A 14,161-nucleotide genomic window follows, 5' to 3' on the forward strand; every position below is an offset into this window, starting at 1 on the left:
TAACACCGAAATTATAGTCAAGATGGAATATAAAAAAGAATAGTAGTGACAACTGCATAATTTATTTTAGCGATCACAATTTTAATTTACAAATATCGACACATCATGATTTGGGTTGTATTTTATAAAAATAGTGGATCAACTAGGTATAATAGAAAAACTAACTGGACAATATATTATCAAATTGTAAATGATAAAAAATAAAAATTAAAAACTTCAATTGTTATATTAGAAATGCAAATAAGATGCAAACGAACAACTATTTAAAAAAAAAAAAAATGTTACAACCAATCAACAGGCAAACCAAAACTATGCCTATAAAGGATGCACGAATCATCAAATTAGTTGAAACCCAATTAAAACACACCCACAAATAAAATAAACACACAAAAAATTACACGTGAAAAAAAAAATGAAATAATCAATCTCACATTCCTTCATTAGTCAAGTCAGAGAAGATATAGTGATGCTTGATCATCTGGTCCAGCCAACACCACCTACCATTTTCACAACCATTTAAATACAAAAAATAAATAAATAATAATAATAATAATAATGTAAAACAAAAAGTAGGTTGCTATTTCTTACATTACAATCAAGTGCGTGTCTTCTTGCTAAAACAATCGCAGCATTCCTTTCACGTTCTGATTCAAACACCAAAACAAAAGACTGGCCTTTTCTTGATTGCCAAAACAATGATTTTCCAGCAAGATTCCCACCTCCTCTAAATCCACAAAGCTGAAATTTATCCATGTTATATAATATAAAATAAAACTAATAATATTGTTTTCAAAAATTTATAAGCTTAATTTTATAAAAAGTTTACCTGCATTGATGTAGAGGAATAAGCATCCCTAGCCTTTGTAATCCATCCTTTTGAAAGCTTCATTCTCATTTTCCCGACACGTAATAAATGCGCAGAATGTGACGAATAATTCCGTCCATTCATCTGGGAGATCACCACCTGTTGGTCAAAAGATTCCTCCGTTTGTCAAAGGGTATTTTTGGAATTTTCACTAATTGTCAAACATCTATTGTCGAAAAACAACTTAACATACACTAAATTCGGAGTTGCTTTTTCGAGAAAGTGACTCCACATAACTCTCCAACCCAACAGCTGTTGCAAAAAAAAAAAAAACAAAATCATAAATATAAAGTTAGTTATTAGTTATTATAATAATATAAAAAATAGAAAAAAAAAACAAACCAGGTTGTATAGGAGAAGTTGTGGTGACTGTAGATTTTTGACCATTTGAGATGATATCAACTTGCAAAATTCGTCCAACATCATAAGGCTCAGGGGCGTAAACTGATTTGTTAGCACCTGTTGAAAAAAAATTAAATTTAGTATATAAATATAAAATAATAAATAGAATTATATATATGTAATAAGCACCTGAAATAAGCTCTCTTCTGCTACATTGTGAAGATAAACGAAACCATTGAATTGAACATTTTGAGAGCTCCATGGCTTCTTCTGAAGAGGGTTGAAGTCGTAAAATTGAACCCAAATTTCCTGAATCTCCTAAAGAATATAAACTTAACTTGTTCTCCTCAGTTAATTTTTTCAGCAGTAACTGCATTATTCAGACACAAATTACAATTTACTCCCTTGTCCCAAAAGAATTGTGATTTAGATTAGTATATTCTTGAAGGGCATTTTGGACATTAATCACCTCTTGTTGAAGCTTCACTGAGAATGCAGACTTCTCTTGGATTTGTAGCCTCAAGGCTCGAAGCTCATGTTCCATATCCATCACCTACAAAACAAAATGATAAAAAAATTAATTTAATGATACCACATGAAAGTTGTAATATTAAATTGGATTATTATATGGTGGAGATAAGAGCCACATATTAAATAAAAGGATGAGGAATATTTGTAGAAATGATATTGAGTACTTAGAAAAAGGACAAAATAGTGTGAATAAAAAACAATATATGCATGAAGGAACCATAATGCAATCATTTTTTTTTTTACAAAATTAAAGATAATAATAAGTTTTAAGCACACCTTGCAGGGTTGATGCATTAATCTAATTCTTCTAGCCTGTTGGATTTCCTCCACCATCTCCTCCATTTCCTGAAAGCAAATCAGTCAAATACCTTCTTCAACTATAAAAGTATATTTAAATTAATTTTTGATAAAAATTATATCTAGTAAACAGAAACTCAGAAAGTATTAAAATTTATAATTATATAAGCATGTTAGTATGTTACCTGTTTTCCTGAAGTTTGTGATACTCTTTCTTGCTCCACAAGAGCCTCCCCAATTCTTCTTACAACTGCTTTGGCACTTTCAATTTCTGCACAAGCAAAAGATCTTTCTTGGTTTACCAATTTTTTAGCATCTTCTGAAGCCTGCGAGAAAAAAAATAATAATATCATTTTTCTCATGTCATGAAATTACAATGAATTAGTTATTATTGTTGTAAATTGTAATTCATTTCCCAATGAACAAACAAAGTTACCTGTTTGAGAAAGTTTGCAAGCTTCTTCACTTCAAACTTCTCCTGTATCAACTCCCCTTCATTTTGAGTCAACTTCACTGCCAATGCTTCCACCTATCACAACAAATTAAATCAATTTTGAGTTTTGATATTTGGTTTTTTGTCATAAAATGAAGCTTCTTGAATAAAGGGTATACCATAGAAATAGCTTTTTCAACATCTTCCTTGTTTCTACCAGCTAATCGACCTCTCAAATATTCCAAAGCATCTCTCAGTTTCTTTAAAAGCACATGTCCCTCTAAAGAAGCCACCTCCCTTAATTTGGCCTACACATAACAACACAAAGCAGTATTTATCAAGACATATAATGACAAAAATAAGATTTTTATGTTTAAAAACCTTTCATAGTTCTATTTATACCTCATCAGACAATTTAGCTGCAGCAGACAGATTCTTGTCAAATTTACTGGCTAGGTCACGAACTGAGAGGCGTTCATGTTGCTCTGAAAGCTGATCGGTTTCATGTGCTACTATTTCTTTCAATGGTGGGCCCTTATTATCCATGGTTGCTTCATCAAGAATCTGATTATCTGGACCTAATTTATATTTTGGGAACTTGTTTGATGTGAAACTTGCATCTGCAGATACTGACAAAACAGCTTGCATTTGCATCTCATTGTCAACTTCAGGGCTTACCTTTGTCATTCTTCTTATTATATGTTCTACAAACTAAAAGGAGTATATGATTACTAGAGGAAAATATAGATCATTCATCATCCCATAGTTTATATTGTGTTGATAAAAGTATGTTAGCTAGATATTAGTATATTACAGTCTTAATTTGACTTTGTAGGGAGAAATCATAGATGCTATATAATCTGATTCTGAAAAGTCAAAACTTGATTTTTTTTCCATAGAATGGAGTATGAAAAAGAAAAATCATAGCAGGATAGCAGATCTACTTGCAGTTTTAACAAAGAAACCTCAAAGGCTACGGATCAATTAACTTTCAAAAGAATCAGTGGCAATAACGATGAACAAGAAACCTACAAAATGAGTAGGAATTTAGTAGAAGAATATAAATAATAAGAAAAAACATTAAGAAAAATAAAGAAACGAAGAAGCATGTTCACTTTTAACATGAAATAGGAGAAATCAACTATACTGAAAACGAAGTCGAAAACTAGGTTTCAGAAGACCTTAAATCATCGTCTACCGATATTTTATAAACTTTCTGTTTTGTTCAGACGCTAAAAATGATTTTTAATAAATTGTGTCTCAATCACAAGTGCTTTTTCAACTACATTTCAACAACTACACCAACTATATTCAAAAATTTCCAGCTAAACCAGCCAAACACACGATCATCTAACGATATAAGTTTATTTCTTCAGAAAACAAAGATCATGAACACAAATTAGCAAAAAGAATTAGGAAATATAAGCAGAGAAACCCTAAATAAGAGAGAGAAAGAGATGTACTTACAGAGAAGAGTGATGAATGTGTGAGTACTATTGAGTCAAAAAAATAGTAAAGTGTTCCACATGGTTATGGTTCTGGAGAGAGAGAAAGAGAGAGTAGGAGGAATGATGATTTGAAGGAGTGATGTTTGTCTGAGAAGAAGAATCCTAAAGAGGGAGATGTCTGTAAGTATGCTTTTTCAAAAGCAAAATAAAAATGTAAATATTAAAACTGAAAAAGAAAAAGCTGCCCCTGCCCCTACCCCCCTCTGCCCCCCCTGCCCGTAACCCACTTGGTCCACCTTAATCCCGAACACTATTGGAGTATCGGGCCATCTCACTCTCAAACAAACTAAACCGCATCGTTTCTAAATTCTAACCTTCGGTCTATCTCTTTCATGTCAATGTCATTATAGTTATTATGATAGATATCTTACGAAATCACTCTTAAGATAAAGCATTTATATAACAATATGATTTATAACCTATGATCATAATTATGAATTAAGTTTGATTGAATATCAAGTAAATATTGAGAAAAAATATCAAATTTATCCTAATTTTTTAATAATTTCATAAACTGTTGTTTGGTTCACATAATGTATATGAAGGAATTGGAATTGGAATTGGAAAATAAATATATTAGGAATTTGAATCCAATTCAGATCATGTTTGGTCGGCACAAAATGGAATTAGAATTATATCCAGATTCTGTTTGGTTCATAAGAAATGGAATTGTAATCCATGTAAAATTACATAGTTACTCTCTTTGTCTCTTTTGCTAAATATTACTTTATTTTTATAACTTATATATAAAGATACATTATATAAATTATAAAAATAGTAAAATCACGGCAGTAACATCAGTAGCGGTGGTAATGGTGGAATTGTGTTGGTTGCGGCGGTGTTAGTGGTGCTAGGTGATGGTAATGGTGGTGGCGGCGGTGGTGGTGGTGGCAGCAACGATGGTAGTGGTGGTAGGGGTGGTAGAGGTGGGCGATGGTAATGGTGGTAGCGGCAACGATAGTGGTGGAGGCTGCGATGACAATGGAGGTAGTGGCGGCGGTGGTAATGGTGGTAGCGATGGAGGTGGTGGTGTAGTGGTAGTGGTGACAGCAATGATAATGGTGGTGGGTGGTGGTAATAGTGGCGGAGACGGTGGTAGTGGTGACAACAGTGGTGTTGGTAGCGGTGATGGTAATGATAGTGGGTGAAGGTAATGGTGGTAGCAGTGACGATAGTGGTAGTGGTAGTGGTGGTGGTGGTGGCGGTGGCGATGGAGGTAGTAGTGGTGGCGATGATTGTAATGGTGGTGGTAGTAGTGGCGGAGGCGGTGGTAGTAGTAGCGATGGTGGCTGTTGGTGGCAGGTGGTGGTAGTTGTGGTGGTGATGGTGGTGAGTAATGGTAGTGGTGGTGGCACGGTGGTTGTTGGTATCGAGTAATGGTAGTGGTGGTGGTGGTGATCATGACGGAGGTGGTAGCTGGTAGCTGGTGGTAGCGACTGTGGTGGTGGTAGCGGTGGTGGTAGGTGGTGGTGGTCGTGACGATTGTTGGTCGGTAGCACTAGTGGTAATGAGGTATTTTTGTAATTTGTCACTTTTCTTGATGAGAATAAAAGTTTTTCATCTAACTTTAGAAGGAATTCACTTTCGTCCATATGGTAGAAAGTTTATTTCATTTAGAAATCTCTTTCCACCTTTTAAGTCCAACCAAATGCATGAATTTGAGGAAATTAGAATCATTTTCCTTCAAATTTTATTATTTTTCTACCAACCAAATGCTCCCTAAAAGATTACCAAATAACTAAAAAGAAATCACATAGACTTTCACAAGTTCTAATTTTCCTTAAAAGTATAAAATGAATTTAATTTTTTTTAAGGATATGAAATTTCAGATTAGATTTTTGAGAAGAAAAGAACATGCAATTATGTCATATAAAAAGGACAAAAAAATGGAAAAATAATTATACTTTTGACGAAATGTCAAATGATTCAATGAATCACAACTCATTAGTTAGGGGTGTAAACGAGCCGAGTCGAGCCGAATACTATCAAGCTCGAAGCTCGGCTCGACTAAAATACTTGAGCTCGAAACTCGGCTCGAGCCTTGATTTTAAGCTCGAGCTCGGGCTCGTGAAATACTAGACAGTCTCGAGCTCGGCTCGGCTCGACTAATATTTTAAAAAAACAAAAATCACTAAATTAAGTAAGAAAGATTAAACATTCCACATATAAATGTCCAAACTAACAAAAAAAAACAGTATTAATCATCGAATATCAGTATAACATCAACCATATATGTCATAAATGAATAATTATAAAGAAATGACATATATCTTATAAATGAACAATTATAAAGAAATGACATATATGTAAATTACATTAAGCTCGCGAGCCTTATGAGCTGAGTATTTTTGTACTCGAGCTCGGCTTGATAAGGTACTTGAGTAGCTCGGTTCGATTAAGGTCGAGTCGATTTCGAGTATTTTCCGAGTCGGTCTCGAGTTTCTTGCGAGTTGGTTTGTCTCATTTACACCCCTACTCATTACTAGAGGTGCATATTTTAAACCAGTTTCTTAATAAAAACCTATTAAAAAACAAACCACCGACTATTAATAAGTATTTTTTAATATCTGAAACCGGTTTTTCTAAAAAAAATTGAACCGAATTAAACAATTAACCGGAAAAAAAATCATTTTCAAAAAGCCGAACCTATATTAATGAAAACCGAATTAAAGATAGTTGGGTTAAAAAAAACGATTTACAACTGGTGTGTATACCTCTATTCATTACTTGAAATGTAGCTTACATGAAGCTATCTGTTATGAATTATTATTTAGTGAATGACTATTGGATTCTCCATATTCCTCCATTACTCTCCATAATTATTGAACATTATAGCAAACATTATTATGAGTTGTATGAGTATAGTTATGCACCACTATAACGAGCATTGATATCATACATCACCTTTCATCTTCTTTGTCTAGTATAAATAGTGAATATTATGTATTGTAAAGTTTGATGATTTCATCACAAGTGTTGGAATAAAAGTTCTCTATACTCTCTTGTCTTTCTTTACTAATTTATCTTGTTATTTGATCATATTTTATAACACGTTATCAGCACAACTCTATCATAAAGCTCTAACTCCTTATTGTTCTTGTAATTTTCAGGTATGTATTTTTTATAATTTTACATGGACAATGCTTAAAACTTATTTTATGGAATTTCGTAACTAACAATTCCTTAACATACAAGTCTTTATTTTGATTTCTATTTTCATTACGGAAAACAATGCTAGAGAAAACTTTCTCTAGTTTTCTTAGTACTAACATGCTCCTGCAGTAGCAATATCATGGGAAAGGTTTAAAATAAATATGAATTAATCTCATGTCTACTTGTGTCTAAACAAGACAATGAGTTATTGATGAAAAATCACCAATTAATCGTGATCAGTTCTAGTGCATTCCCTGAAGTGAATGCAAAATTATATAATCATAATAGTCATGTGTCTAAGCGAGGTCGTGGAGGTTATTATAATCATCATAAAAATAACAATATAACAAGTAACCACCAGAAGTTGGAAAATAGCAAAAATTCATATCCTAATGATAAAAGTGGTCAAGGCAAAAAAGAAAGTTGAAAATGTTTGTCACTGATGTGGAATGACCGATCATTGGTCTTGTACATGCCGCTTACCAAAGCATTTTGTTGATCTTTATCAAACTTCTCTAAAATATAAAGAAAAATATCGAAACAATTTTTTTTTCAAAGTGATATTCATTAAGACCAACCAGAAATGACATATTTGGATGTTATCGATTTTCTTGTCTACCTAGAAGGGACAAGTGGTGATATGGATGGTGATTGATCAGAATAATGTGTAGTTCTGTTTCATGACATTTAATATGTTTTTATGTCATATCTGTTTCATGAGAAATGATGTCGTCACAATCTTTCCAAATTAATAAAATATGACTTTATGTCTCTAAGTCGAATGTTTCTTTTGTTTTATTTATTTATTGAAAAGAAATATGGATATTCGCAAAAGAATTAATGAAGATATATTTCTTGCAGACAATGCAATAACACATAACATTTTTAATAATGAAAAGTATTTTGCTTACTTATCAATTAGAGAAGAAAATGTTAATATAATAACATGTAATGAAAAAATGATTGAAGTCTCCGGAAGAGCGAATATAATATTACAACAAGGGACACTAATTACAAATTAGTGATGCATTATTACAATTGGTGATGCATTATTTTCATTAAAATCATCAAGAAATTTATTAAGCTTTAAGGATATTCGGTCTAACGGATATCATATTGAAACAACTAATGATGCTAATAAAAATTATCTCAACATTACAAAAATAATATCGGATAAGAAAAGTTTTTTTTTTTTAAATTACATGTATTGTCCTCCGGATTGTACTATACAAATATTACAATGATTCATGCTATTGAAAATATTACAATGATGCATGCTATTGAAAATAAAAAAAAGGTATGATATTACCTTCATAGTTTGGCATGACCGGTTGGGCCATCCCGTATCAATTATGGTATGTAGAATAAATGAAACTTCAAGTTGTCATTCCTTGAAAAACCCGAAGATTTTTTAAGATAATGAATTGTGTTGCATGCTCTCAAGGAAAATTAATTTCCAGTCCATCATTGAACAAATTTGGGTATGAAAGTCTTAGTTTCTTACAAAGAATTCAAGAGGATATATATGAACTAATTCATCCAACACCATGTGGATCATTTATATATTTTATGGTTTTAATGGACGCGTCAACTAAATGGTCACATGTGTGCTTGTTGTCTAGTAATAATTTGGTTTTTGCAAGATTACTTGCATAAATAATTTGCCTAAGGGCACAATTTCTCGATTACCCAATTATGAAAATTCGACTTGACAATGTTGGAGAATTTACATCATAAGCTTTTAATGATTATTCCATGTCGATTAGGACAACTATTGAACATCATGTTGCATATGTTCATACACAAAATGGTTTAGCTGAGTCGTTAATCAAACACCTTTAATTAATTGCAAGACCATTACTAAAGCATTCTAAACTTCTTATATTGACATGGGGCATGCAATTTTACATGCAACATCACTTATATGCATAATGACAACTAGTTATCATGAGTTCTCCCCTATTCAACCGGTTTGCGGTCAATAACCAATTATTTACCATCCAAGGATGTTTAAATGTATAATTTATGTACCCATTTCTCCACCTCACTTCACAAAAATGGGTCCTCAAGAAGAATGAGAATTTATGTTGGATATGAATCTCCATCTATAGTAAAATATTTAAAATTATCAATTGGAGATTTATTTACAGCTATATTTGATGATTATTATTTTGATGAATCATATTTTCCAACATTAGGGGGAGAAATAAAGAAGCTGGAAAATAAAATCTCTTGAAAGGAATTGTCACTTTCAGTTTTAGATCCTCGTTCAAGTCAATGTGAAATTTAAATAAAAAAGATAATTCCTTTACAAAATGTAGCAAATTAATTGTCAGAAGCATTTACTGACCCTAAGTGGGTAACAAAGTCTCATGTACCAGCTATACTTACTCGAGTTAGAATTGATATTCCAGAAGGAAGAAAAAAAATACAACTGCAAATGAATCTTAGGCACGCCTGAAGCGTGGAAGATCAACCGGTTCCAAAGATAAAAATCCTCGAAAATGAAATAAAGCATATACAACTGATGGTCCAAAAGAGAAATCAGAATCTCTTGAAAAGATTAATGAAGCTCTAGAAGAGCCTAATGACATAACAAAAGAAAATAAGGTACCTGAAAAAAATGAAAATGATGAGATCTCAATAAATTATGTCATGACAAAAATAAGATGGAACCAAAATAAGATAGATGTCGATGATAATTTTTCATATCATGTTCCGCGCGCGATTATAAAGAAAATGAGGATCTTGAACCTAAATCTATTGACTAATGTATGAATAGAAAATATTGACCAAAATGGAAAGATGAAATAAATAAAGAGCTTAATTCTATTACTTAACGAAAAGTTTTTTGACCTGTAGTCCGTACACCAAACAGAGTAACAAAGTGGGACACAAATGGGTATTTGTGAGCAAAAGAAACAAGAAAAATGAAGTTGTGAGATATAAAGCAATATTTGTTGCACAAGGTTTTACCCAAAGGCCCGAAATTGATTATGAAGAAACGTATTCTCCAGTAGTTGATGCAATTACATTTAGTTATTTTATAAGTTTAACAACATATGCAAAAATGGAGATGTGTCTAATGGATGTATTTACCGCTTATTTATATGTTTCACTTGAAAATGATATGTATATGAAAATCCCAGAAGGGTTTAAGGTGCCAGAAGCACAAACTTATAATTCTCGTGAAGTATATTTGGTAAAATTAAATAAATCTTTGTATAGATTGAAACAATCTGGCCGTATGTGTTTCAATTGTTTTAGTACATTTTTGTTGAAAGAGTGCTATAAAAATGATCCATTAAGTCCATGTGTATTCATAAAAAGATTTGGATCAGAATTTGTGATAATTGCTGTTTACGTAGATGATTTGAACATAATTGGAACTCCTGGAGAATTGGAAAATGTCACTTCTTGTTTGAAAGTAAAATTTGAAATGAAAGATCTTGGTAAAACGAAATTTTGTTTGGGTCTTCAAATTGAGCACACCAAAAATGAAGTTTTTATACATCAATCTAGTTATCTAGAAAAGGTGCTTAAAAAGTTTTATATGGATAACTCACATCCATTGAGTACCCCGATGGTAGTAACACACTTAAATGCTAAAAAGGACCAATTTCAGCATCATAAAAAACATGAAAATCTTCTTGTTCCCGAAGAACTATATCTTAGTGTTATTGGTGCACTAATAGATATCACTATTAATACAAGACCTGATAAATCTTTTGTCGTAAACTTATTAGAAAGATATAGTTCTTGTCCAACAAGAATATATTAGAATACAGTCAAACACATTCTTTGATATCTTCGAGGTACATTGGATATGAATTTATATTAATCAAATTCATAAAATGCGAAGTTAATTAGTTATGCAGATGATGGATATTTATCTGATCCACACAAAGCTCGATCCCAAACAGGTTATTTATTCACTTGTGGCGGTAACATAATTTCTTGTCCTTTTGTTAAACAAACTTTAGTTGCTACATATTCTAACCATGCGGGGATTATAGCAACTTATAAGGCAAGTCATGAATGTATTTGGCTAAGAAATTTAACTCAATAAATTTGCAAGATTTGTGATCTAACTTCTAACAGGGATGTTCCAACCATACTATATGAAGATAATACAACTTGTATAGCTCTTTTCAAGGAAGGATTTATCAATGGAGACAGAACCAAGCATATATCACCAAAGTTTTTTTTTCACTCATGATCTTCAAAAAGAGTGTGACATCAACATCTAGAAAATTCAATCCAGTAACAACTTTCCTGATTGGTTTACTAAAGCACTTCCTACATCGAAAATTGAAAAGATGGTACGAAACATTGTTATGCGGTGCTTCAAGAAAATCAAGTGATGTGCTAATCAGGGGGAGTTTGAAACATATTTTACTCTTTTCCTTAGCTATGTTTTTCCCACTGGGTTTTCTTAGCAAGGTTTTTAACGAGGCAATTGTTTTCAATATCTATTATTAATCATGTACTCTTTTTCCTTAATAAAGGGTTTTCCCATGAGGTTTTACCGATTAAGGTTTTAACGAGGCATGATACAATCGTCATTCAAGGGGGAGTATTATGAATTATTATTTAGTGAATGACTATTGGATTCTCCATATTCCCCCATTAGTCTCCATAATTATTGAACATTATAGCAAACATTATTATGAGTTTTATGAGTGTAGTTATGCACCACTATAATGAGCATTCATATCATATATCACCTTTCATTTTCTTTGTCTAGTATAAATAGTGAATATTATGTATTGTAAAGTTTGATGATTTCATCACAAGTATTGGAATAAAAGTTCTCTCTACTCTCTTATCTTTCTTTACTTTATAATTTATCTTGTTATTTGATCATATTTTATAACACTATCAACAATTTTATAGACTATTTTGATCTTTTTTTTTTTAATTTTAAAGTTACTGCTTGACAAATAGTTAAAAAATAGGCTAAATTTCTAATAAGTATATCCAAGTTTCATTAAACGTCTAAAACATATTTTCACACTAACAAGTTAATTTATGTTCAGAAATCCATAAACGATAAATTTTCGTGTGAATAATATAAATAATATATATATAGAGAGAGAGAAAGAGGTGGGTTCAATTGAGAAAATAAAAAAGGTTGAAAATGGAGGGAATCATTCTCAGCCACTCATTTAATCTAAAAATAAAAAGATACGGTGGCAAACTTGTAAATATGATAATAACTTTCAATCTCAAATACGTAACTATATAGAAATAGATAACAGTTCAAACCCATTTCTAATCGATCGTTCATCATCCAAATTTCTCCTCCAACCTTCAACAATCATCTAAAATTTTCAATTAAACCATCATCCAGTGTTAATCAATCAACGATCTTCGTCAATAACATGTTTATCAACACGATTCAACAGGTAACAAACAAAAATTCGTTTTTGGTTCTTTTAATCCAACCTTCAATTGTGCTTGAATACGATCAGATCTTCAACATCTACGATTAATTATACTCCCAGAGCCATTAGATCAACATCATTGATAATCAACAAAAAATCAACTTCATATCATTCATTCAACATCAATTATCAAATAAAACTTCAAAATTGAGGTTAGAAAAAGATCAAATCGTTTTTTTTTTTTTTTTTTGAAAATTTCATATAATTCTCTATCAATCTACTATTTTGTAATATTTAAATAGTCAAAGTATCATGTTTTTAACATTTTTTAAAAAGTTAAATTGTATGCACTCCAACTATTTGATGAAATGCATGAACTAAATTACCACGTTATATTCATATATAAATATGTTTTCTCACCTGAATCAGTATATGATTATTAAAACAAAAAAACAAATATGCAACTCTATATGTTATTCATATGTGAATAACATATAAAAATTATATATATTTATGAAAATACCTTGTAATATTCATATGTGAATATACTGTGTAATATTTATAAGTGAATATATTATCTAATATTCACAAGTTAATATACTATGTAATATTCACATGTGATATACCATTTAATATTATGTAATATTCAGATATTAAAATATTATTTAATATTCATAAATGAATATACCATCTAATATTCACCAGTGAATATACTATGTAATATTCACAAGTGAATGCATCGTCTACTAATTAAATATGAATATAATATGTTTATTATATACTATATTCATATATTAATGATACTTAAATTGTAAAAAAAATAAAATAAAATAAAATAATCAAAATAATCATAGTTTTTATTAATAAGTGAATAACGAATGTACTGTAGTAAAAACCTGATTCATTTTTATTCATTTATGAATAACGATAGTTGTAAATATAAAAAAAATAATTTTTTGACAAAACTTCAAAAATGGTCCCTATGGTTTCCAGGAATATCAAGTTTAATCCCTAAGTTCAAAAAACCTCACAAATGGTGCATGTGGTTTCAAAACTTTTAACAAATGATCCTTCCGCCTAACTCCCTCAGCTTTCTACCGTTAAGTGAGGGGCATTTTCGTTATTTCAATACACAGGGACCATTTATGAGGTTTTCTCTATTTAATATATATATATATATATATATATATATATATATATATATATATATATATATATATATATACATATAATTATTTAATTAAAGGGCCCCGCTCTCTCTCTCTCTCTCATATATATATATATATACATATAATTATTTAATTAAAGGGCCCCGCTCTCCCTCTCTCTCTCTCTCTCATATATATATATATATATATATATATATATATATATATATATATATACACACACACACACACAGAGTAAAGAAAAAGTCAAAAGAACCCCACCCCGTCTTCTTCCACAAACCCATCTTCATTTTCAACACTTCTTCTACTAGACTACTATCCCTTTGATCCACCTAAACCACTATCGAACACCACCAACCACCATGTCGGTCAAACAGTGCCACTACCACGGTGGTAAAAAACATAAAATAATCAAGCGAATACTTATCATATGGGTAATTCTTCAGCCCAAAAACCTCGATTTGTCCTCCAAGACG

At 31.1% G+C, this 14,161-nt stretch overlaps 1 protein-coding gene across 3 annotated transcripts; it reads right to left on the reverse strand.

Moving 5' to 3' along the window:
• Window positions 1-241: 241 nt before the first annotated feature.
• On the reverse strand, window positions 242-4,107 carry LOC145047902 (stomatal closure-related actin-binding protein 2-like). Of its 3 annotated transcripts, XM_078996261.1 has the most exons (14): window positions 3,936-4,107; window positions 3,434-3,496; window positions 2,871-3,179; window positions 2,648-2,776; window positions 2,472-2,564; window positions 2,221-2,361; window positions 2,015-2,083; window positions 1,677-1,760; window positions 1,397-1,577; window positions 1,208-1,324; window positions 1,059-1,117; window positions 827-964; window positions 589-738; window positions 242-497 (listed from the first exon to the last, which is right to left on the reverse strand). In XM_078996261.1, the coding sequence occupies exons 3-14, from the start codon at window positions 3,153-3,155 to the stop codon at window positions 450-452; spliced, it is 1,494 nt and encodes a 497-aa protein (XP_078852387.1). In that variant the 5' UTR covers window positions 3,156-3,179; window positions 3,434-3,496; window positions 3,936-4,107; the 3' UTR covers window positions 242-449. The 3 variants fall into 3 exon arrangements, with proteins under 3 accessions (XP_078852387.1, XP_078852388.1, XP_078852386.1); XM_078996262.1 differs by lacking the exon at window positions 3,434-3,496 and having other exon boundaries at window positions 2,871-3,172; XM_078996260.1 differs by lacking the exon at window positions 3,434-3,496.
• Between the last annotated feature and the right edge of the window lie 10,054 nt (window positions 4,108-14,161).

Source organism: Lactuca saligna, chromosome 5 (genome assembly GCF_052625555.1).
Source record: "Lactuca saligna cultivar CGN05327 chromosome 5, ASM5262555v1, whole genome shotgun sequence".
NCBI classification, from domain to species: domain Eukaryota; kingdom Viridiplantae; phylum Streptophyta; class Magnoliopsida; order Asterales; family Asteraceae; genus Lactuca; species Lactuca saligna.

What these genes read in the sequence shown, in the direction of transcription:
- LOC145047902 (XM_078996262.1), bottom strand. Translation starts at nt 3,155, where the DNA reads ATGACAAAGGTAAGCCCTGAAGTTGACAATGAGATGCAAATGCAAGCT. An exon ending in TTGAAAAAGCTATTTCTATG is followed by an intron (nt 2,565 to 2,647) that starts GTATACCCTTTA and finishes TTGTTGTGATAG; the next exon opens with GTGGAAGCATTGGCAGTGAA. An exon ending in TAATGCATCAACCCTGCAAG is followed by an intron (nt 1,761 to 2,014) that starts GTGTGCTTAAAA and finishes TTTGTTTTGTAG; the next exon opens with GTGATGGATATGGAACATGA.